General features: G+C 37.7%; 1 protein-coding gene and 1 long non-coding RNA gene across 3 annotated transcripts in view; one reads left to right on the forward strand and one right to left on the reverse strand.

Annotated features, from left to right (window-relative positions):
• Positions 1-2350: 2350 nt before the first annotated feature.
• LOC5576748 (dihydroxyacetone phosphate acyltransferase) overlaps positions 2351-26783 on the reverse strand; it is a 32656-nt gene continuing 8223 nt past the window's right edge. For both annotated transcript variants that reach the window (XM_001656199.2, XM_021848932.1), the window contains exons 2-6: positions 16959-17179; positions 16723-16899; positions 15248-16654; positions 3369-3541; positions 2351-3305 (exon numbers count right to left, since the gene is read on the reverse strand). In XM_001656199.2, the coding sequence (XP_001656249.1) occupies positions 3173-3305; positions 3369-3541; positions 15248-16654; positions 16723-16899; positions 16959-17171 (2103 nt within the window). In that variant the 5' untranslated portion in view covers positions 17172-17179 and the 3' untranslated portion in view covers positions 2351-3172. The remainder of the gene's footprint in view (positions 3306-3368; positions 3542-15247; positions 16655-16722; positions 16900-16958; positions 17180-26783) is intronic.
• Positions 8229-8707, forward strand: LOC110677727. Its single transcript, XR_002501156.1, has 2 exons — positions 8229-8329; positions 8396-8707. It is a non-coding gene; the product is annotated as an uncharacterized LOC110677727 (long non-coding RNA).

Raw genomic sequence — 26783 nt, forward strand, 5'->3', positions numbered from 1 at the left:
AACATTCAGTGATAGCTAAACTGTACTGGGTGGAGTGTAGCATGAAAGCGTCGAAACCGATTGTGTAAAAGCGAAAATCGGAAGAAACACGAAGAGAAGTGAATACCAATATACTTGTATCTGCGAGGCATGAGTGAACGCATTTAGCATCCATTCGCCGATTACATTGAACTGACTGAGCGGATTCCTACTCACTGAATCATTCCGTGGTGTGGATTGCCTAGGGTGACCATCTCACGAAGACTCAAAATCAGGACATTTTTAATTTTTCACAACTTAGGATGCTTTGACATTGAATTTTTTTCTATGCCAATTTGTCTGAAACTTTGCAATAAAAAGCATTTTAATACGATGCATGTTGTGGTCAAATATGACGTCAGTAACTTTCAAAAAACTGCCAAAGTGAGTCAAAAGTGCCAAGAATAGGATCCGGCCCTACATGTGCAAGTTCTGTTTTAGCTCAAATTTCAAATATGACTCATGTTCCCAATTCCCGATAGCATTTTCAATGTTTTTTTTTCTCAATTTTCAATGTTGATGTCTTGTAATGTCAAATCACGAGACACTTCTGATTAGCAGGTATGAGTATACGTACGAATTCCTAAATATAACTAGGTAGTCTTTTGCTAAGACAATAAATTTTTTTTATAAATATGCCGAGGGTCTCAGAATATTAATTCAGATATCCCCCGAAATCCTGCAGACAATTGCAGCAATTTACCGATGATTTTAAGAAAGAAATGTTATGTGGCTAGGTAATAACTAAGAATGTAAAAACAGCCAAGTGTATTGCATAGAGTCTAATAAAAATTTAAATGAAGTCCACCTAGAATCTTTTGGGAGATTCATAAGACATAATAACGCCAGTAAATAACGGTAGCATTCCTCGAATCGTGGTTATACTGAGAATATGCTAAGAATCTTTTAAAGAATTTCATAAAGAAAGGAACGGAAAGTTTCCAGAAAGGTCTCTTAATAATTCGCTAAGGATCTCTCCAGGAACTCGTGAAGCAAAAAATCAACCAAAGTTTTTGGGAGATATCCGTCAAAGATTTTCTTTGAACCGACAGATTTTTCTACACAATTCTTTGAAATATTCGTAAAGGATATCTACTTTGATTAGACATGGTGTGCAGCCCGAGATGTTAGATGGAGGAAATCAATCTTTGCGATGCATCAAAATATTGAAACGAAGATAGGAAATCACGTGGTTACTACTGTCTAAGCTGAAAAATCAGGAAAAATCTTAAAATATGAAAAATAAATCAGGACGCCTCAAAAGAATCCCAAAATCAGGACATGTCCTGCTAAATCAGGACGGATGGTAACCCTAGGATTGCCAGTCAGTGAACGCTCATCAGCGCTCAAACCCGAATGCCACGCCACTCGAACGGAATCAGAATGTAAACAATCATTCGGTATTGCATTAGGCTGCTTTCGGCTTTCAGAATCGGTAGCGACAAAATCAGTAGCCGTATTTTGACCAGCATTGACATAAATTTTCTCACTGTGCGCTATAAATAGCCGACTGAATTCAGCTTGCATCAGTACTGAACAGCAATGCGCTTGTTCAGTTGTTGATCAGCATACCACGTGTTGATTAGACATTGTTGAATAGAATGATCAATTCAAGGATTCGCTCTAATGAAGGTACGGTGCTGCAATCTGGAAAAGTTTACTCTGTGCGTGAAGCGTCCAAAATTTTCAGCCTCCTGACACCGCCTATACAACCCCATTGAAAAATAACGAGCAAACATCTCTGGTTCCTACTGGGAAGTGGTTCCCACTGACAGCTCAATGTTTGTAAACAAATAACCATTTGAGGAATAACAATCGATGATGGCGAAATCTTTTTCTCCGAAAATATTCTTTTCCCGCATAACAACAGCTATTCGAACAAACAAACGGTTGTAAGCTATTGGATTGCAGTACAGCAAGTCAATTTGGGTTGATGTGATTAGCTAGAAACACATTTTAGTATTGGAGGAAAAAAAACCCTAATATGATTAGGCCAATGTACGTTGTTGCTCTTGAGTTTGATGCTGACCATGAAAACATGGCTGCCTAGCACCGGGTTGAAAATTTTACCCGGCAAGGTAGGGTGCAGAACCACTTGGGCACTTTCATGATTCACTTTGGCATGGGGGGTTTTTCTCAGCCGAATTGTCTGGAACTTTGCAGTAAGAAGGGCATTAGTACGACGCATATTGTGGCAAAATATGAACTCTGTAGCTTTAAATAAAAAATCCACTGCCCAAGTGAATCAAAAGTGCCAAGAATTGGGTCCGGCTCCCTATAGGAAGTGATATTTCAAATGCTTATATAAAATTAACTACAATAGCTATTTAATTTTTTTTCAGTACATGTTGATAGGCTTTTGATGGGCTCCATGATAGACATATTATTTTGTTTTTTATATTTTTCCTCAATATTATGCGGATTCTATAGCTTATTACAAATCAAACCCCGTACACTTAACAGAATTTAATTAAATTATGTTTTGAATTTTTTAGAAGCATTTGAAAATTGACTCCCTACGCTTTGCAATGTGAAGAAATCGAAGCTTCACGCATAGTATCAACTATCAAATAAATACATACAATAATAGGTAGTACTTTCGTAGCACGCGGTTTCTAACGACAAAAAAACGAAACGCATTAGTACAAAAGAATTGAAACAATTTATTTTATTATTTATGACACAGTCTCCCGTACAAGCACAGTACAAGTATTTAAACCCACAACACAATAACTTTTAACACAGATGCATGCATGTTTTCTACTTAATACTATTGAGTAGGTACCAATTCGTAAAAAAACTGCTCTAATACCCACAGTTAATTGTTACGTCCTATGCTAAGAAACTTTATCAAATTATTTAGCTTAAACATTATGTCTGACTGGTTTGCAATATTGCAGCTTCCGACTGAAAATTCTGGCACCACATCATAAGGATAGCACCTTCAGTTGGTGGGTAACTATTACTACATCCTGCGATCGGCAGGTGGCGGCAGCACCATCTCCAACACCTTGAGACCTATGAGCCGTCCGAAGCGTAGAACAGTGTGCAGCACTCGCAACGCCACCGTCAGCAGTAGCCGGACCAGCTGAAAGAAGTTCCTCGGAGGGGCGAGCACCCGAGTCACCAGATCGGCTGGCCAGGAAAGCAAATTCTACAACTTGGCCTCGGTGACGGCCCCCTGGAATGTGAGGTACTCGAATGGGAGCAGATCGCAGTACGACCGGAGCGTGCCGTTCAGCGTCCGAACCCGGATTGGGTCAGCCGTAAAGATGGTGGCGTTGTTTCTACGGGAGAGGAGGATGCTGGTAAGATTTGGGGTGATTTTAATTAAGCAAGGAAGAACTTACTCTTTCGATTTGCTGATGACACCGAGGCTGACTAGGGAATGAAGCGCCAGATTGATACTGTCCAGCGATAAGCAGTACGGATGAACATTCCGTTCTTTTCGGATGAGAAGCTGCTCCACCAACTCTTGCACTTTTGCTAGATAATCTTTCTCCTTGAAGGAAGCGTTGAAGAACTGTAAGAGACGGAATGTTAGGCATTGACGACATTAATCGATTTACCAGCAGCATCATTTTTTTACCACAAACATTTTAATAAATATTAATAACTTTTTAATGTTTCCGATATGTTGCAACATTTTTCCACAGGCCCCAAAAAACTTTTTTGATTTCTAGAATATCCACACTTAATAAATTTTACAGTAAAATTTTGTAAAGTTTTGAACTGCATCCGGAGAGATTCCGAAATTCCTTGGAGGACTGAAGAATAGCCATATCCCACGTAAATATCTCAGACAATATCTCGTCTTGCCCAGAGACCGAACAAACATAATCCTAACAGGAACCAGGGTAAATAAATAAATTTGAATTGAAGCAAATAACAATCCCAAAGACTTATTCTGGATTTCATTAACTGATTATTACGAACTTCCTGAGAATTTCGATATAGATATTCCCAAGATTTTTTTCAATGATAACCACAAAAGTTTATCTCAGAGATTCTATCAAGAATTTCAAGAAAGCCTTATGTCCTCTATGAGTTTATTCAATCATTCTACCATCGTTTTCTCAAGACTTCCACCAAAATTCCCGTTTAAAACATCTTCAAGAACTCAACCAATATTTCATGGATTTTCTACGATTTGTTCAAGATTTCAACCATAAATTTATCTAACAATACCTTGGTCCTTCTTTAACCAAGTGGTTAGAGTCCGCGGCCACAAATCAAAGCCATGCTGAAGGTGTCTGGGTTCGATTCCCGGTCGATCCAGGATCTTTTCGTTAGGGAAATTTGACTTGACTTCCCTGCACATAGAGTATCATCGTACTTGTCACACGATAAAACCAATGCGAAAATTGCAAATTTGGCAAAGAAATCTCTCAGTTAATAACTGTGGAAGTGCTCATAAGAACACTAAGCTGAGAAGCACCCAAGAAACATTTGCCTATTTTATAATCATTTATTAAGCAATTTTTCACAACTACATACTGAATAGTTGCTTTATTATATTACTTTGCAGCTGCTACGCACACATTGTTCAAGCAAATCTGGCGAAATTATTAAGCTTCTTATCATTTAGTGACTGTAATCATATATTGTAATGATGTTTATTCAGGTTTCACTTAGCTTAATAAGGATTGATGATTTAACAACGGTAGTTTAACAAACTACATTATTGCAGTTTAATTCAGCATCATGTTGAACAACATTTTAATTATTTCCAAGTGAAGCCTTTGTTCAGGCGTTGTTCACACAAATTTGGAGAAGTTATAAAGCGTGTCGTTGTATATTGACTTTATTCTACAACTTGAAAATCGCTTTATAAGCATTCATCTCAGCTTTTATTCAACTGCCACAAAATTGATTGAAAACAAATAAATTACTAAAAGTAGCTAACACTGTATACATCAAATGCAGTGTATACCTTTACCATGAATTAATAACCACACTTTTAATAATTACCTGAATACTGGATTCAAACTCGAGACCTTCCCATCGTCAGCGTTATACCTTGCCATCTGCGTCATCCTTGAATTCATATATCAGCCTTCCAGTCCCCAATATAAACCTCTTGTAGCTGATTATTGATCATGCTTGAGCTTCTATTCAACAATAACTAATCAACACGTGCTATGCTGATCAACAACTGAATAAGCGCATTACTTCTGCTGCTGTTCAGTACTGATGCGAGCTGAACTCAGTCGGCTATTTATAGCGCACAGTGAGAAAATTTATTTCAATGCTGGTCAAAAATAAAGTTTATTCACAAAGTAAAAACAGTCTGAAATGATTAATCGAATTTCATAATAAGTTTTAACTTGTTAAAACTTTAATTGAATTGTTCATCTAACTATACTAAAATTCATTTATTAAATGTATAATATTTCTACTAGGTTAATATTTTTATTATTTGTCGTACTTTTTCCATCTATTAAACATTATACTAATATAAAATATATTTCAATCAAAAATCCTATGTCAGAAGACTGATTCAAAATATTTTCTAAACATAATTAAATATTGTATTGAGAAAGCATCAGTTATTATTGTATCCAACATGTTTTTATATATTAGCAAGTTAGTGGCGAATTTGCCAAGGGCGAAAAGCCACTCAAATAAAGATAAATAATAATAATATTAGTAACTTGAACATTGCAATACATTAGGAATACAACGCAATTTTTAGATATTTTGTCCATTTTTCAAAAATTTGGCTATGGTGTGACCTCTTTTGTGAGGCTTCTTTGTTGCTGAACAATGTGTTTAGTAATCGTTATTTTGGACTTCTTTGGATGACCTGCTCAGATGATATATTTATGTTGTATTAGGATTTTATAAAATACCTATTCAGCTTTTAATCATGTTCATGTTAAACATGGAAACAGCTGAAGTGCGAAGCAACCAAAACGTTAGTTCGTCTCCTATACGTCTGTTTACACAATTATATTTGTTTGGTGGAATATTGGCTCTTTAATAGAAGGAAAAATGACTTGTTCAACTCATTAGTAAAACAATCTTGACAAGTCGGCAGAGATTCTTTGGAGAAGTTTAATAAGTGTTGATTCTACTATTATTCATTCCAATGAAAAATGTTGAACATTGACTTAAATTTGGATCTAAATACCATCTTCTCAGCTCTTTGTAGGGCATTTTTTCAGCTGTCATCATTATTCAGCAATAATTAACTGTGTATGTTTTTTTGTGACACTTGACTGTAAAGTGGGTAACCACTTTCATGTAGCTATTGTTAAATTATTATTTATATTTCGATTATCATTAAAAATGTTATGATTAGTAACTTTTTCCGATATCAATAACGTCGCATTTGGAACATTTGGAAAATTTAAATTATGATATTTTTAATCCAATGTGATTCGAACTTTACCCTCGTTGATCCATTACGTCGCCATTACGTCCATTACGTTAATCCATCCATCGCATACACGTCTTGGATTTGATTTGAAAAACATTTGAAACATTTGAAAATAACATAAAAAGACATAATATGTTTTGCTTGAATAAGAGCATACTCATATACTGTTATTCACATTGTTCATAAGTTTTACTAATCATGCTGGTCAACATTTTAAGTATTAGACACTGAAACTTTTGTACGATTTGTTGTTAATCAAATGTTCAATATGCTACTAAAATGATGGCTACAACCTATAGAAGCTTTTAATCAGTCAATTGTTAAACTTCTTATGTGTTGTAGAACAAAAGCTACTATATTTGCATTTTCGGAGGTTTATTCAGCTCTTATTCAAAACACAAACTGCAAGTGGAATAACAGCTTTTTTATAGGCGGAAAATTATATTAATCAATTAATGATTCAACTAAAAATTTGTTCAGCAATGATTTCTGCTATGCAGCTTGTATTAAGCACGTAAGTATCTTAAAAGCTACCAATTGTTCCTTGGGGCAAGCTCTGCCCCAGTGAGGACGTAATGCTAAAAAAGAAGAAGCATACCTTAAGAAATACTCCAAAGAGTACCAAGAATTGTTCCAGAAATGCATTGAGAAATTTCCCAAGCAAGTCCTCAACGAATTTTTCAAACAGTTCTTCTAGGGATGTCTTCAGGAACACGTCAAGGTTTTTTTTCAGAAATTACCTCATGGATGTATTCCAAAAGGACATCCCATAGTACAATCTGTTGATACTTGATTATATTAGTATGTCTTGGAAGACATCGTAGATAAATTGCTAGAATAATGGAGAATTATCTATTTAATCTCTGGATTATACTATGCGGGATTTCCTTGCAAATTATCGAACAAGATACTTGCATTATTTCCCATAGTATTTGAATATTCCTATTTGATAAAACATCTGTATCAAATTAGCATTAAAAGATCAGAATTGATGGAGTCCTTGACATAAGTTTACAAGGCCAAAATATCCCACAGTACAGACTGTTTAATAATAATACAAACATATAAATTATATCAGAGAGCGGTTCTAAAATATATTGATCTGAAAGGGGCCGAAAATTAAAAAAAAGTTTGAAAAGAAACACTGGTCTAGAATTCGTCAGCAAGACTCAGAGCAGAATAATGGCAAAAGCGAGAACATTTTTAATAAAAAAGGGACTTTAGATACCTAATGTTCCAAATTGAGATTTTTAAGAAACTATTAAGTATTGGACAAACTACTTGCATTTTTTTTTTCGATTTTCCATACAAAATGCTCAACTTTGGTAGGCTAGATCGCTGCTATTGATGGACCGATTCAAATGAAATTTTCACAGAACTTCAATTTTAACATATATTTTTGAGCGACAATAACAATTTGATGAAAGGGAAATTTTTGACGAAAATTGTAAAATTATTTATCTGAAAATAGGAAAGCCCTACACAAAAACTGTCTGATGAATAAGTTTGATCTTGGCTAAATCTACAACATAGCTGAATATTTCACAAAGGAATACTTTTTTAAGTAGTTCACTGAACCAAGAAATATCATAAAAAGTATTAAAAACGTCACATACATTCGGAATAATTGAAATCCTATCAATGTTATATGTATCCATTAAAATTCATGCAATAAGCACATAGAACATATTAAAATACCCTATCATATTTATTGATCAATACTGTAAATTGTATCTGAACATAATCCATGTACGTTATCCGATAATGTTCATGTGATTTTCAGATATGAAAATTTAGGATTTCAAAATAGTGTTTTCAAGATGGCGTATTCTGTTTATTGAATTTCAGCAGGCTTAGGACTTTTGAAAATCTTCTCACAACTTTTTCAATGTTTTTGTGCAAAGTCAATGTGAATTATGTCAAAGGAAGGTAAGTTTGATGACTACATATAAGATAATTAAATATTAATCCGTTGTTTGAATCTGAATTTCACAGAATAATGATGAAATAAATCAACCAAACTTTCACAAATCGCAGATGATGGGCCATGGCAGGAAGAAACAGACGTGGAATTGGATAGTTCAAATTTCTTTGTTGAAATAATGTAGAAGCCGAAGATTGGGTCTATGAACGAAGTTATATCTAAAGTTTAAATTATATTATATAAAACATTTACTGCTCATGAAGTTAAGTTGTATAAGGTACATTGATGCTTTCAAATAATATCAAACTTAATCTTTATCTACTGCAAAAAGGTGTTACGGAGAAACGCAGATAATGTATTAAATAAATAATTTTAAACATGAATTATATTTTTCTTTTATTGTTGTAGAACAAACCCATAAAACTGAAATATAATTATTAAAAATCATTAAACGATCATATGAGAATCACGAACAAAAATAATAATTTTCACCTGAATTTCGCATGAAATTCATTAACAAAATCCAATAACTCACATAAGTATTTCTAATTAAATGTATGTGCTTTTCTGATGAATTTAATCAAAAGGAAATAGCTATAGTTCATGTTGTAAACTAATGAAAGTTATGTGATAAGCTATATGGAAAAAAACTATGTGTTTTCAGATAAATCTTACATGAATACTTGGTTCAGTGTATCATTAAAATTAGTCAAAAAATCCATTTGGTCAAACCATCAACCCTATCTTTGTGTTTAAAAAGCATGACAAAATAACGAGAGAATGCGTAGTTGGGATGCATCAAAATATGGCACAAAGATATATAGCAATTTTATGTTCCCAAGATTGCTACCATCTGTGCTTGAACTAATAATTGGGGTTTCGGAGAGCTCTTTCATTCTAATAGTTATAGAATTCTGACTGAACCTGGAGGTGTTGTGATATGTAACGCATTCCAAATTTTCTATGTGACTGAATTCGATTTCTAAACTACAAAATTCAACATGAATTTCTGGATAGATGCTATTTGAACATTCTGTTTTTTTTTTGGTACTTATTAAGACAGCTTTTCTTCATTCGAAACATCTTTGACATTCCAAAGTATTCGCCAAGCAGTAAAAAGCAAGACAACACTTGATAATAATAAATCAGGAAGCCTCAAGAATCTCAAAATCAGGACATGTCCTGCAGTGCGCATCATACCTTCGTGCTGTGCGTACACGAATTCTCTCTGCTCTTGGAAGTTTTCTTAAAAACTACCTAAAGCAATAAAACAGTACTTTTCAGTGCTAAAATTAAAAAACGGTACTTTTCAGTGCTACTTAAACAGTACTTTTCAGTACTATTTTTTCTACTATTGATCCCTTTACGATCCTTGTTTGGAACCGTGCCTTCGATTTTTCGTTGGACCCGTTGGCGAAAGCTAGCGGTGGTAATCCTTCTTGGACACCGTCTTGGGAAAAAAAACCTCTCGAAGGTCACGTCTTTTTTGTTTATTAACTAAACATGGTATCAACAACTAACAAAAGGAAGGGTGAATCTCTGAATTCACTACTTCCTTCCAAAAAAGTGGGTTTAAAAACTGTCACTACACGTGGCAAGAATGGAAGAAAGGACGCTTCCACGGAATGCGAACTTTCTTCCAAGGGTGAAATGAATAATTGTATCGAAATGAGCAATCAGTTCGATGCTCTAGACAAATTTTCCGAACACCAAATCGAAGCAGCCTCTAGCCCAGGCTCTTTGATTCAAGTGAGGAAGCAAAGAGTGCCGCCTATCGTGGTCAGTTGTTCCGAATTTGGGGGATTTAGGCAGGAACTCCATTAGGGGAATCAAGGTTTCCTTCCAAATCGCAAAGAAAGGAGACTGTCGCGTTTTGCCGGAAACTCTCAAAGATCGTGAACTTCTTCTCAGACATCTTGAAGAGAAGAAGCACTTTTTTTTTTTACTTATGACGACAAAACTGAACGTTTGTTCAAAGTTGTCTTGAAAGGTCTCTCAAGTGACTATAAGTCACCTGAAGAGATCAAAAATGGAATAAATGATTTACTTGGATTTTCCCCAGTCCAAGTAATCATTATGAAAAAGAGAACCCAATCTGGCATTGTTCGGAAAGGGCTTTCTCAAGAATATTATTTAGTTCACTTTAACAAAAAAGAAATAAATAATATTAAAGCTTTAGAAAAAGCTAAACTTATGTTCGATGTCCGTGTGACGTGGGAACATTTCCATAAACCTGGAGGAAATTACCAGAACCCCACTCAGTGCCGTCGGTGCCAAAAGTGGGGTCATGGTACAAAAAATTGTCGCATGGATGCTAAATGCATGATTTGTGGAGGTTCTTCTCACGCTAAGGACGTCTGTCCTGTGAAAGAAGATACCAGAAAGTTTGAATGCGCCAATTGCAAGGGCCCTCATAAAGCTAACTTTTGGGAATGCCCTTCACGCAAAAGGGTCATTGAGGCTCGTGCCAGGTAGATGAAAGATAATATCCGGTACGATAACGGTCGTTTCCGCAATTTGCCTGGTAGAGTATCGAACAATGCTCATTTTTCAGTTAACGATCGCTTGATCATGAATCATACCCATCAGGAAAATCATAATCATGCTCATTCACAAACTAATTTTAATCCGTCGGGTAGCCGTTCGAATCTTTCAATTTCGAATGTATCTATCCACGGTAAATCCTTTGCCGATATCGTAACAGGAAATTCGAACTCCTCCCCTGTTCGATCCATGGGTACCCATTCTACTTGTTTCAAATCAAATGGAAAAAACCCTACCGCCACAGATAACTCCGCTTTTTCGTCTACCGGCAATTCTAATGGGAAATCACATGACATGTCTGCCTCTGATTTTAATTTTCTAACTGAACAATTGAATCTAATGATTGATGCAATGTTCAAAGCCACCACTATGACTGAAGCAGTCCAAGTAGGTGTAAAATTTACAAATCAAATTGTTATTGGATTACGTTTTTCTAATGAATCCAAATAATAATTTAAATATTTTAAATTGGAATGCTCGTTCTCTGAATGGTAAAGAGGACGAGCTGTTTAATTTTCTTACGGTTAATAACGTGCATAAAGCAGTTATTACCGAAACGTATTTAAAACCTGGATCTAAACTCAAAAGAGATCCTAACTTTTTAGTTTATCGTAATGATCGACTTGATGGGGCATGTGGGGGAGTTGCAATCATCATTCATAGGCGTATAAAACATCAACTGTTTTCGTCATTTGAAACTAGAGTTTTTGAAACTTTAGGTGTTTCTGTTGAAACACAGTTTGGTAAATATTCTTTCATAGCTGCCTATTTGCCTTTTCAATGCTCTGGACAGCAAGTTAATTTGCTCCAAACTGACTTGCGTAAATTGACTCGCAATAAGTCAAAATTTTTTGTCATTGGTGACTTTAATGTCAAACATCGGTCATGGAATAATTCTCAAAGTAATTCCAACGGCAGAATTTTATTTGATGAGTGCTCTTCAGGATATTTCTCAATTAAATACCCAGATAGCCCCACATGTTTTTCCTCTTCTAGAAATCCATCTACGATTGATTTGGTCTTAACCGACTCTAGTCATCTTTGTAGCCAACTGATTACTCATGCTGATTTTGATTCTGATCATGTCCCTGTTACATTTCAAATATCCCATGAAGCGATTCTTAATCCTATCAGCTCCACTTTCAATTATTTACGAGCCGACTGGAATATATATAAAACGTATGTTGACTCTAATCTTGATGTTAACATTTCTTTAGAAACTAAACTTGATATTGACAATGCTCTTGAAACTTTAAAAAATTCCATTGTTGAAGCCAGGAGCATTTCAATTCCAAAATGTGAAGTAAAATTTGAATCCGTGATTATAGACGATGATCTTAAACTCTTGATCCGTCTTAAGAACGTGAGGAGAAGGCAATTTCAACGCACTCGCGATCCTGCTATGAAAATTATATGGCAGGATTTGCAGAAAGAAATCAAGAAACGTTTTGCACAATTAAGAAACAAAAATTTTGAAAATAAAATTTCTCAATTGGATCCTGGCTCTAAGCCCTTTTGGAAATTATCTAAAATCTTGAAAAAACCTCAGAAGCCAATACCGGCATTGAAAGAGGAAAACAAATTATTACTCAAAAACTTGCTATGCAGTTTGAAAGTGCGCACAATTTTAATTTAGGACTTACTAGTCCAATTGAAAATGAAGTAACTCAGGAGTTCGAAAATATTCTCAATCAAGAGAACGTTTTCGAAAATGCCTGGGAGACTGATTTGGAAGAAGTGAGAACTATTATTAAAAAAATCAAAAATATGAAAGCTCCTGGCGATGATGGAATTTTCTACATCCTCATCAAGAAACTTCCAGAAAGTAGCTTATCATTTTTAGTTGATATATTTAACAAATGTTTTCAATTATCATATTTTCCTGACAAATGGAAAAATGCTAAGGTTGTTCCAATTTTAAAACCCGACAAAAATCCTGCAGAAGCTTCTAGCTATCGTCCAATCAGTTTGCTTTCCTCCATCAGTAAACTTTTTGAAAAGGTTATTTTGAACAGAATGATGGCCCACATCAACGAAAATTCAATTTTTGCCAATGAACAGTTCGGATTCCGCCATGGACATTCGCCACTCATCAACTTTTACGTGTAACAAATTTGATCCGTTCCAACAAATCTGAAGGCTATTCTACTGGTCTTGCTCTTCTAGACATAGAAAAAGCATTCGACAGTGTTTGGCATGAAGGTTTGATTGTAAAATTAAAAAACTTTAATTTTCTAACATACATTGTTAGAATAATTCAAAGTTATCTGTCAAATCGTACACTTCAGGTTAATTATCAGAACTCCAGATCTGAAAGACTTCCTGTAAGAGCTGGTGTTCCTCAAGGCAGCATTTTGGGACCAATATTATACAATATTTTCACATCTGACTTACCTGAGTTACCTCAGGGATGTCAAAAATCTTTGTTTGCGGATGACACAGGCTTCTCCGCCAAATGACGAAGCCTGCGTGTCATCTGTAGTCGATTGCAAAAGAGTTTGGATATTTTTTCTTCATGCTTGCAAAAATGGAAGATTTCTCCTAATGCTTCCAAAACTCAACTAATAATATTCCCACATAAACCAAAAGCTCTTTATTTGAAACCTTCAAGTAGACATGTTGTCACGATGAGATTGGTTCCAATAAATTGGTCAGATGAAGTTAAGTATCTAGGGCTCATGCTAGATAAGAATTTAACTTTCAAAAATCACATTGAGGGCTTTCAAGCCAAATGTAATAAATATGTAAAATGTCTCTATCCCCTTATTAATAGAAAATCAAAACTTTGTCTTAAGAACAAGCTTTTGATATTCAAACAAATTTTCAGGCCAGCCATGTTGTATGCTGTACCAATATGGACTAGCTGTTGTAATACCAGGAAGAAAGCTCTGCAGAGAATTCAAAATAAAATTTTGAAAATGATTCTGAGACTTCCTCCCTGGTATAGTACCAATGAGTTACATAGAATATCCAATGTTGAAACATTGGAACAAATGTCAAATAAAATAATAAATAATTTCAGGCAAAAATCGTTACAATCTTCTATTGCCACGATTAACCCTCTAATACCCAACCCCGCCTTTAGACGGGGTACACTTTGGAATTTTGTATATTTTTTCGTAGCTCTGAAATCAAAATGTTTTTATTTTTGGCTTATATTTTGACTCATAACAGGCATACTAGAAAAGTTTTTTATGACTTTTGAAACTTTTTTGTATTTTTAGAAATTGTTTGAAAAATTGCATTCTTATATAAACTACAAATGCCTGGGGTTCATTTAACGTGTAATATAAAAAATCGTACCTTTTATATTTTTCTACGATCAACCTATCACAAAAGAAGAGCCTGGTGGTATTAATATAATTTCAAACCTGTTTTACCGTTAGTTACACGGAAAATAAAATACGCTCCGAAAAAAAAAATAAAAAATTTAATGTTTTTAAAAGTGCCGTAAAAATTTAAATTTTTATTATTGCCAAAAATCAACAACTAGAAAAGGCTTCAAGAAAAAATGAAAACAGCTAGGGATGTTCAAAAATAAAAATTATAAAAATCAAAAACCAAAATTTAAAAATTTGCGAATAAAAATAAATAATTGCTCAAAACGTGTTTAGAACGATTTTAGATAACGAAAAATAATACTTAAATCGAAAATAAAAATTTGGGTATTAGAGGGTTAATGCGAGGTTAAGTTAGGTTAAGTATATTCAAGGCGTTTTTTTTTCTCTTATAAGCAGGTGGAATCAACTCACCTGTAAAAAATCTGAACTTCTACGGCAAATAAAATGTAATATGTTGTTAACAAAATGTTAATTAAATCTTAAATTTGTTTTACCAAATTAGGATGATAGTGTTGTCTAATAACACAGAACACCTAGATATAAGAAATGAATGTAATGTTTGGAATGATACTAATTAAGAAATTAAAAAAAAAGGACGTGTCCTGCTGAATCAGAACGGATGGTAATCCTAGTGATTGGAAATTGAATATACAGTTAAACCTCCATGAGTCGATGTTCCATTACTCGATATCGACTCATGGAACCATATTGAAAATCAAATTTCATGGTTACTATGATGGTCCCCTCAAACGGCTTTCCATAGCATTGCTGTTCCATGAATCGATTTTTCCATGAGTCGATGGTCCCTTCAATATCGACTCATGGAGGGTTGACTGTAATTGTATGATTCAAGTAGGTATCGATTTTTTGGATGAAATATCCTAAAAACGAAGTTTTTTGAGAACCTGCGAAAAATGATGTAAAAATATCGAAAAGCAAAAAAAGTAATCGTGATTTGATTTTTTTTTGTGGTAAAACAATGAATTTGCCTGCAGAAGCGTTGATATTAGTAAGAAAAATAGTATAACTCCAACAAACCTGATTCATAAGTACGGTAGTAACTTGCAAGTAGCAACATAGGAATGGTCCAATCAGGCTGAGATAGACGTATTCACTCTCTCCGCTTCCCACCAATCGGAAGGCCTCTTCGTCGGTCGTTCGCTCCAGCAAACCGAACTCAACTAGATGTCTAACGGCCTGGTCAAAATCTCGCTGCTCTCGCCTCGAGTGGAAGACAAACTCACCGGCGAAAAGATTTCTCAGTTCGCCAACGACTTGCTGCAAGCTGCCCATCCGCACCAGTCCACTTCGGGACAGATGTTTGACAACGAGTAATACTAACGCCGGCTGGGCCAACCAATGGAGACACGGATTGCAGTACAGCTGGAGAGTGAAAATTGGCACCGAGAGTTTCATAACCATATCCGAAAGGTTGTGACCTTTGAGTTTTAGTTTGTCCACCTGACTGAAGTCGTGTTGCGATTTTGCTATGGTCAGCACCTCATCTCGAGTCAGCTGGAGGATGTTTCGATGCACGGCTAGGGCCTCTCGAACACTCGTTCGTATCAGGTGGTGATCTAGTTCTGGATTGCCGGTCTTCTGAACCGTGGTTACCGCTCCGAGGTCTTTGAAGATGTCCAGTAGATTGCTGAGACCCTCAATCAGTTCGGGTAGGGTAATCGATTGTCCAAGGTACTTCTTATAGTTATAGTAGATCGATATCAGGTGGAATGTGGTCAGAACGATTTTCTGCTGCTGGAGATGAACCACATCGAATGCGAGATTCTGGATCATACCGAGTTCAGATTTCGATAGGGTCTGCACGTGACTTGGATTAACTGCATGTTGGAATCGATTGAGCTCCTTCCCAAAGTATTCTTTCACTGAAATCGGTTCTCCAAACTCAAAATAGATGGACCCATAGTTTTCCTTGAGGATGCTCATGGCTTTCAGTAGTCCTTTGGTTGACTCCTTAGGCTTGGGAACTCCAATCAGCTCATAAACGAACAGTTGTTCTTCAAGTGGTCTATCGTAGGACACGCTGACTGGTACGACCAATACATCAGGGATTTCTCCCATGAACAGTGGTTCCAGTGCCATCGAGAGCAGCCCTATTTTTGGCGCCAGCGCCTTATTGCTTCGACTCCGCGTTCCCTCGACGAAAAATTCCACTCCGTTGTCAAACACCCGCACTAACTGTCGCATGTACTCCTTGAAAACGGTCCAGTAGATGGCGTCGTTGCCGAAAGTGCGCCGCATATAGAAGGCACCTGTGTTGCGCAGTACACTTCCCATGAAGGCCATCGAATGGAAGTCCATTCCGGCGGCGATCCCCGGGATGGCTATGTTGTAACAGAACGACACATAGGACATCAAGATGAAGTCCCCATAGCTTCGGTGAGACGGCAGATACAGCACGGCTTGATTCCCGAATTTTGATTTCAGCTTGAAATGGTAAGAATCATTTTACTTGCAGAATCGCTCAAGAGTGAAGCTAACGTCTTTCAAATTACCTGTTGCAGTTTGGTCTCGTTCACGTGCAGCCCGGTCAGTATCCGACCGAATATGAAGTTAAGAATTGTACCCAGCGTTCGAATGACGGGTAAACTTTCATCCAACCCAATCTCGTCCAGAATCGCCTTAATGTTGTTAATAATCTCCGTCTTCTTTTTCGCATCTCCCTCCGATTCCTGTAATAAATTAATCATTGTCGAATTCACAATCAGCACTTACTTCCCCAAAAACTCACCCTCTCAATCACAGTCTGTATCCGCTCGCTGGCCATCACTAGCCGCTTTAGCTCGGCCGGAGTCACGTGGCGATCCTTCGGGAACGGGAAAGCTGGTCCATAGCGTTTGGTCATATCGGTCAAATCACTCATGCCGGGCCCGAGGAGGTTCTTGAAATTATTCAAGTAATTTCCGTCATCAGGTCGGTTGTGTTGCTGAGTTAACGAAGCCATGGCTTAACCTGTTGATTTATTTGGAAGACAATTCAAACTTAGATGAGTACGAAAAGTTCACACGTGATCAGAACTGTGCCTGTTGTATGGCTTGAATGACTCTGCCCTCCATGAGAAGTATAAGCAATTATGTGTTGTACCTATTGGAACTATCGGTACCTAAAATAGCCGTTGGCATACATCTATTTGCTGGTAAGAAAAAGTAAATATATTTGTCGTGCTATTCTTTATACAGTCACACATGCATACTGATGTGACCAAATATTGACCTAAACGTTGAAGACGATCTAGCATCTTCAGTTTCAAAATGCGATGTTAAATTTATAATATGTTGATGTGGGGATGCACTGAGTTTATTTTCTACTTGAGACGTTTCTACAAAGTTAGTCTTGCCTTGCACTTTCTCGAACAGAAATCTGGTAATTTATCAAACGCATTATGAAACCTAAAGCTAGTTATACCGCTATAGTAGGCACTGCGCTAAACAAACATTATTTCATCAATCTTACAAATGTTTAAATTATTCGAATTAACGTTTAGCGTTTGATGGGACTTAAAATAGTCCTATGTTTATAGCACATTTTGGCCCTAATTGGACTTATAGGAAAGTTCAAAATATAACTCCTAGCGCTTGGAATAAAAAAAAATTAAAAGTTCGAGTACTCAATAAATAACATGAAAACAGAATCCTCAAAATTTGAGCCAACAATATTGAGATTTAGAGGAGGCTTAAAATTTCTTTAGACTAGTTCCTTTGAAACCTCAAGTGGGGATCAGTCGGCTATTTTAATTACCATCTTCAGATTCTGAGAAGCTTCATCTTTAAAGGGAAGAAAATTGCACTTCGCACAAACTCCGAGCGAACGCACAAACGGAAATGTCGTCTAATTTAATCTACGCAACCAACGTGCCGGAAATGCTATAAGCTAAACTGCAAATGGTTTATACACTGAGACAACTTTGCTAGCCGTTAACATATGAAAGGCATATAATTTAGCATTATTTGAATATTCAATAAGATTTATCATACGCTAAAATTGACTACGATGAGTTATATGCAAAACATATAACATGTCCTTGCGGACAAGCATGACATTGTCATTTGCTATGCATGTTATGTTTAAAAGTGAGTTTTGCATGGCGTCTTTATATGCGTGTAAAATGAATACCAATGGATGAAAATAAATTGTTTTAAGTGTAATCTAGATGCTTTTCATTATGTTTTCATATGTTCATTATTGTTTTTGCATTGCGTTCATCAATTATTATGATGAAATAAACAGTAATCTGTTATTGGCGTTGCAGTCAGTGTAAATCAAAAGCTGATTCGTTTCAATTGTCCGACGTTTCGATGTATTTAACACCTTTTTCAAGGATTAGAAATTGATTTACACTGACTGCAACGCCAATAACAGATTATACTGCCAGTTCCCTCAGTTGATAGCATTCCTCCGGATGAAATAAACAAATATCAAATTTAAAAATATTTTATTGAATATAATTCGTGTTCAGACGTTTCGTAAAAACCAGTACGGACACAGTTTTTTCTTCCAAAACAGTCAACTAGACCTGTCGGAACTTGAGGAATTGTCTGATCCAGAAGACGAGAATTTGACTGAAACAGAGAATAACAGAGCTATAGTAACTTAATTTGAATTGAATACGGTAATACATGTACGTAGAAATCCGTACAACATTTTCATACTCCTGTTTATTTAGTCGTCCTTCTAGCACTTTCCCCATGAAGGTTTAACATAGATGACACCTAATTGGTTTGGAACCCATGAATTCCGTTTTAGTTGCATGGTCACTGAAAGTTATTTAAAAAAAATATAACTATCAGTTTGTTAGTTTTGGAAAAACTTAAAGAGCACTCACTACTTGTGCAATATTGAAGTGTGATGGTTATTAATGCTCTAAAACGTATTTGAAAACATTGGGTTCAGCAACCCAGTAAACTTTTCTCCTCTTCTGCGCTCACTCTGCTTATAATAACAGCCGAAATGATTCCTTTAATATGAAACGCATGTATATAAAGGATACAGTAATGCCGGTTGGTGAAATGTATATGCGAAGCTAGTAACGCTCATGTTATGAACATATCATTTTAGCGTGACCTAACATCTTTTATTTTTATTTGAATACTGTTGATTTCGAACAAAAATATGAATAACAAGTATCGGTATGCATATGAGATGTAAGAGCCAAACGAGGAGTTCGACTTATATGAAATTTCTGATAAAATATCCTCCTAGATTTATTTCAGTGTAGTTAAACGATTGGCTTAGCCGACGCATAGGAAAAAATTGTAGATGTTTGGGTTAGTGAGCAATTGTTCTCCTGGTTGACCTGCACTGAGGCAAAAATCTCGCATGATTTTCATAAGATCACACTAATGAACGCGTTTTTTATTATTTTTTTGTTGGTTCATAAGACACTTGTGTATTTCATTCGACGAGATTGAGATTCATACGACTAGTGTATTTTTTCATAACTATCAATTGTCAATGTCATAAGAACACTTATGAACCCCAATGCTAATCATTTTGAAAAACCACGTGAGGCAAATTTTCTCGGTACAGGCATTTCACTATCAGAAATTTAATATGGCTCCCGAAATTGACGTGTTTGCTGATTTATCGCTGGCTGACTCCGTTTCTAATGCATCAAAGGGTAAATATTTTCTATTTATCATCAATTCCGCTGCAACTAACACTTTCTTTCATTCAGATTATGGAATAGTCCATTTTACGAAACGGCAACACTGATGATATTGCAGCTACTTTCACACGTTACGACACCGCCTTCTGTCAAAATTTCGTTCATAAAACAAGCGATCAGCTGTTCAAAAACGTCTCGTAAAATGGACTATTGGATCCGAACAATAATATTTTTGAATGAAAATTTAAAACAATTGGAATGACGCGTAAGAAATCATAAACCGCCCTCATCTATTAATCCGACCCTAACGTAAACCTGCACCAATTGCAGCATTCTCCACAACTTTTCTCGATAAATTTTTCGCTGCTATGATACTTCGGGATTAACTGTCATTATGTAAAGTGAAATATTATTGAGTCGACGGAATGAAATCGTTTTTGATTATTTATAATAACAAAATTAATATATTGAAACGCAATAAAATCGTGTTATGCTAAGTAAAATATGCTCTTTCGATAAAGCTACAAATAACTGTGATTTTTCATTACTATACATCCTAATTCCACTCCCCAAAAAACTATATACATACAAGTTTCTGTTTTCAGGAACATGAAATGGTCAGCATTGGTGTTAACCATTAACATTTTTTATATTTCGAATTTCGTTTGGTAATGAGCTATCGCAGTAGTTGTTATAGCAGAACCTGCCCTCATTGAACTTATTCACAATGAATGAAAGAAAAAGCGCCCAGAATAGAACAGCACTTTTATTGGCACTTATGAGAACTGATAGCTCAGTCTTATGGGAAACACAATATCCCAAAATTATTCGTCAAAAATATACAATTCACTATTATTCTGCTCAATACAAAGATACGCTTATTATAGTTTCAAAATATACACTGGTCCCACAGCTTTGAATCATTTAAGACTCTGCCTCAATTTGAAAAATTATAGAGAGCAAAATAAACAACATTTCATGATGAAATCAATGCCGAATGGTAAAGTGGGGTACGTTCCCTCTCTCTACATGCTCTGTACCATCACGAAATACTGCTGACTCCAGGCGCATCATTAAAGGGTTCATATTCGTCGTGCTCCTTTCATTCCTAAAACAACAAGTATATATGTACAGATCCCTTACAGATCATGCTCAGATGTGAGCCAAAAAATAAATAACTAACCTGTAAAATCACCTCCCAATCACTTCTTCCAAGCAGATATTGAAGAAAATTTCCCAAAAACAAACGGAATGGAATGGGTCTACATATTAGATCGCGGTTTATGTACAAGAGTCACATTTTTCACACACATTTCACCGAAGTAGGGGGGTCTGTAGCCTTGAGGTTACGCTTTCGCTTCATAAGCGGAAGGTCATGGGTTCGATTCCCAGCCCCTCCACAAAAAAACCCGTCCAGCCACCAGAAGACGCCTTACGGAGGACCGTGCTTTGGGGAGCACATCCATCCTCCGTCAGTATCAGATGGTGACTGAGACAAACTGACCCTCTACGCAGGCAGCTAGCCTCACTAACAACAGAGCTCTCTCCTACCTGCTCGGTGTGAGAGTAAAAGAGTAGGAGAGAGTGAAAATAAGATGTAAATATAGATAAGTTAAAAATAGATCTGTATCGGTAAAGAAGAAGCTACAGATCAGCTGATTCCGGCACAGTAGTGGCCACGAGCACAGAGTGCCTTAAAAAAAAAAAAATTTCACCGAAGTCACCACTTAAGCTTGTTTAACGATTTATCGGTAAATATTTTCACCGATATCGTTAATCTTGAATCAATTCACCGAAATTTCGTTTTTTTTTGCAGATTTCAGTGATCAAACCGGAATATACCGAAACGTCTGTAATTTTTTTGATCACCGATCTTTTTCGGTAATTTCATTTACCGAACTCATAGAGTCTGTTTAAGTGTGTAATTATATCAGGAGGTGAACCGGAACGAAGTATTTCAAGAATCTGCATGACATTGCATGAGTTTTAATGATGCTACTGAGCGGCGTAGAGAACATTGAATTTGTGGATTAATTATGCTTCTCGAGCATGTTTACTTGGAGGATGATTGCAGGTAGTGTAAATAGACAATCATTAGATCTAGATGGCAGAACTCGTAAATGCTTGACTCTTTGACTGCCTTTACTGAGGATTCCAATATTATATGGCGATTAGGTGGTGGCACATGTCGCACGTGAAAAAATCGGCTACATAAATGTAAACGATACTCCATGACCTCTGTTATTTTGATTTTTTTTTAAATTGTGAAAACCTTTTACTTCACCATGTGTCTGATAGAAGAGCCAAGAGTTTACCCTGGGAGTTGATCTAAAAAATCTTACGTACAACAAAAGTGATCATAAAAATGACAAATAATTGGTATTGATATCAAACAGAAAAGGATGCAAACCAGTTCTCTTCTTTCCCACTCGTTGCTTTTGGTCCTTCTGCAGAAGCAATACCACATTTTTATATCAAAATTAAGAAGAACCTATCAGGTGCAACTAAAAAATTCTTTACATTTTTTACATCTATACTGTTTCTTTTTGTTCCTCGCAAATTTAGGATTTTTTATTTATTCAAAAAATTTTCAACATAATAATCTTTGAGGCCTTACATAAACAACGTCCACAATTTTTGTTATATAAGTCTAAAATCCCCCTAAATAACTTTTTTTTTTCATAAAAATTGTTTTTTTCAAAATCATGGAAATTCATTAGTATGTTCAGATTCCTTTTCCGGGTGGTAAATGACTGTACAATGCGTACCATTGGTACTTCGCGTACCTGCAGGTATAAGATAGACCCCATTTGTGGTCCTTAGCCTCTTGTCCAGTAACTCCTATCCCTACCTCCCCGTGGTGCCGCCTGGGGTACAAGTAACTGTAGGGAAGATCGGGTAACCAACCCTGGTGGGACCTTGGTCGTATGCTGACAGGGAAGGGGGGCTCCTCCCCCCCAGACGAGTGTCTGTTCTCCATGTTAGGAGTGTTGGAAACCCAGGCGCAGCGGATACGGTACACTACGAAACCGATTGACCGGACAATATTACCCGTCACGGAGTTTACGTGATACGGCGAAGAAAGATACAAAGTCGAATCCGTTTTTTTAAACAACATGTATTCTGGCCAACAAACTAGTACGGATTAACAAAAACAATAACAAACAAGAGTTGTCAAAATCATCTGCAATTATGCTTCGTCGTTCTCACACATACACACTCTAACACTGCGTCAGTTGTCATCAGTCATCATCGTCATCAATCATCTTGTTTTGTAACCAGGGGGCTGACACTATTCTACTCCAACACTCCTCCTTAGTGCAGCCCACTGAGCTTCAACCTATTTCTACCACTACAATGTCTACTCCTCCTATTTAAAAACGCCAGATAAAACTACTGCTTTAAATAGTACAAGCCATTTCTCTTTTCACCCACAGCAATTACAATATTACCATCCATTATACGACAATCTTTCGGACCAAACTGCACATAGAAGCCTTCATCGGTCATTCTGCTCACTGACAACACATTACTTGATAACTCAGGAACGTACAACAGCTCTTTCATCTCTATATCAACGGATTCACCTTTCACGCCACGTCCAACAATTCTTCCTGTTCCACTTCCTCTAGCCAATACGGTTCGTCCATCTGCCAGCGATACCTTTTCAGCACAAGGGTTCCACCAACCTAAGGATGCTGTCGAACTAGTCATGTGCTGTGAACAACCAGTATCGATTATCCATTTTCTTCCATCAGTCACATGTCCACCGACAGCCGCTGTGAAACACACTCCTCGGCCACTAGTGTCACTACTCGGCTCCGGATGTTGCACAACCAACGATTTTTCTTGATCCGGTCGCCTTTGAACTTGGTTTCTTGTCTCCTTCAGCATGACAGGGCAATACCACTGAATATGTCCCTTTTGTCCGCAGTAATAGCACAATCGAACACTTCTCCTATCTTCTGGTTGCACCGTAGACTTCATCACTTGCTCTTCAACGTTTTCCTGATTCCTGCCTTCGCGTCTTCTACGCCACTCATCCATAAGCTTACCCTTCACGTATTCCAACTGTAAGTCCTCTTCCGGACGACCTTCAAGGGCGGTGACAAGCGGGTTGTACGATTCAGGCAAACTCGATAATAGAATCGCAACAACCAGATGCTCTTTCAAGGGCTCTCCCATCCTGGTTAAACGATGAACCAACTCCGTTGTCTGCATCAGATGGTCTGACATGTTTCCTCTTTCATCCAGCCGCATCGAACAAAGCCGTCGCAGAACGTGGATTTTGTTCGATAACGACCCTCGCTCGTGATACCTCTTGAGTATCTCCCACATCTGATTAGCACTCACAGCGTCCATAATATGAGTTAACTGGCTATCTTCCAGAGCTAATCCTATCATCGCGCGAGCCTTTTCATCCTTCCTCGTCCATGCTGATGTAATATCCGTAGCCGTTGGTTTGGGATCTTTCACTGTCAACCACAAATCTTCTCTCATCAACATCAGCTCCATCCTGAACCTCCAGGTTGCCCAGTTGGAATCGTTCAACCGATCAAATGCTATCTTAGCCTCAGCCATTTTCAAAACTTTTCGACTCTCTCAAACGGTTTCGCAAAATCACCTTTCCGGACCACTGTGCAACGTTCTTTTTGATTCAATTACTATCGCTTGCTGCTTCCCACTTTCTCAGTCCGAACAATACTCATCACCTCAAGCGAAATGGCCGCTGTACTCCTCCTCGAACTATACACAATCGCAACTACTTAATGTTCTTTTCCGTACAGACACAACTTTTCCACGATTAGCATTTCTCCCCCGACTTGATCTTTCTTCAGCAACAGTACATCCAATACATTTCGACACACCGGAAGAATTCAATTAATCATCTTCGAACACACAACAGTGTCGCTTCAGATCAGACACTTTCTAACATCACTTTCTTCGCGCAATCAGTGCCCATAACCTGTTGGAAACCCAGGCGCAGCGGATACGGTACACTACGAAACCGATTGACCGGACAATATTACCCGTCACGGAGTTTACGTGATACGGCGAAGAAAGATACAAAGTCGAATCCGTTTTTTTAAACAACATGTATTCTGGCCAACAAACTAGTACGGATTAACAAAAACAATAACAAACAAGAGTTGTCAAAATCATCTGCAATTATGCTTCGTCGTTCTCACACATACACACTCTAACACTGCGTCAGTTGTCATCAGTCATCATCGTCATCAATCATCTTGTTTTGTAACCAGGGGGCTGACACTATTCTACTCCAACAAGGAGCAGCTGATCATCGTCCTAGTTCCAGCGTAAGACTCTAAACAGTGCTGTGCACGATGATCCTACAGCAAGACAGGGGGTTGGTGCAGGCCTTACAAGCCAGCCGTGAAAATCATCAGTACAGGAAGCATACAATGTAAATTCGTACCGGAACAATCGGCATAGACCCAGGCATCAAAAACGGACTAACGATTGAAAACTCGGATCATGGAACTGTAAGTCTCTCAATTTCTTGGGAAGTACCCGCAATCTTCCCGAATCATAGAGGGTTCGCAAGTTCGACATCGTAGCGCTGCAGGAGGTTTGCTGGAAAGGGTCGACGGTACATACGTATAGGGATGGTTATACCATCTATCAGAGCTGCGGCAACAGACATGAGCTGTGCACAGCTTTTATCGTGATGGGCGAAATTCAGAGGCGCGTGATTGGGTGGTGGAAATTCGACAACAGAATGGGCAAGTTGAGGATCAAAGGCCGTTTCTTCAATATCAGCATAATAAACGTGCACAGCCCTCACCTAGCAAGTGACGATGACGATAAGGACGCTTTCTACGCGCAGCTGGAAGGTGAATACGACGGCTGCCCAAGCCATGATGTCAAAATCGTTATCGGAGATCTCAACGCTCAGGTTGGCCAGGAGGAGAAATTTAGACCGATTATAGGGAAGTTCAGCGCGCACCAGCTTACGAACGAAAACGGCCTTAGACTGCTTGATTTCGCCGCCTCCAAAAACATGGCCATACGTAATACCTACTTCCAGCACAGCCTCCCGTATCGGTACACCTGGAGATCACCACAACAGACTGAATCGCAAATCGACCACGTTTTGATTGATGGAAGACACTTCTCGGACATTATCGGCGTCGCAAACATCGGTTCGGACCACTACCTTGTGACGGTTAAAGTGCGCCAACGACTCTCCGTTGTGAACAACATTCGGTACAGACGCCTGTCACGGTACAATCTGGAACGACTCAAGCTACCCGAAGTCGCAACTGAGGCAGCGTTGCCGGAAGAGGGAGAGCTCACCGAAGCCCCTCTTGAGGACTGCTGGAGTAGTCTCAAAGCAGCCATTAACAACGCAGCGGAAGGTGCCATTGGGTTCGTTGAAGGAAATCGACGGAACGGTTGGTTCGACGAGGAGTGTCAGACGATTTTGGACGAGAAGAATGCAGCGCGGGCGATGATGCTGCAACAAGGCACCCGTCAGAACGTGAAACGATACAAACAGAAGCGAAGACAGCAAACCCATCTATTCCGGGATAAGAAGCGCCACCTGGAAGAGTTGGAGTGCGAAGAGATGGAGCAGCTGTATCGTTCACAAGAAACACGTAAGTTGTACAAGAAACTCAATGCATCCCGCAAAGGCTTTGTGCCGCGAGCCGAAATGTACCGGGATAAGAATGAAGGTATTTTGATGGACGAACGTGAGGTGATCGAACGGTGGAAGCAGCACTACGATGAACACATAAACGGTGCAGAGGAGGAAGATCAGGACGCAGGAGGAATGGCTTCATCAGTACGGCGGATGAGGGAGACGTGCCAACTCCCACAATAGGCGAAGTTAAGGATGCTATCAAACAACTCAAGAACAACAAAGCAGCTGGAAAGGATGGTATTGGAGCGAAACTTATTAAAATGGGCCCGGACAGGTTGGCCACT

The sequence above is a fragment of the Aedes aegypti genome, chromosome 3 (assembly GCF_002204515.2).
Source record: "Aedes aegypti strain LVP_AGWG chromosome 3, AaegL5.0 Primary Assembly, whole genome shotgun sequence".
NCBI classification, from domain to species: Eukaryota; Metazoa; Arthropoda; class Insecta; order Diptera; family Culicidae; genus Aedes; species Aedes aegypti.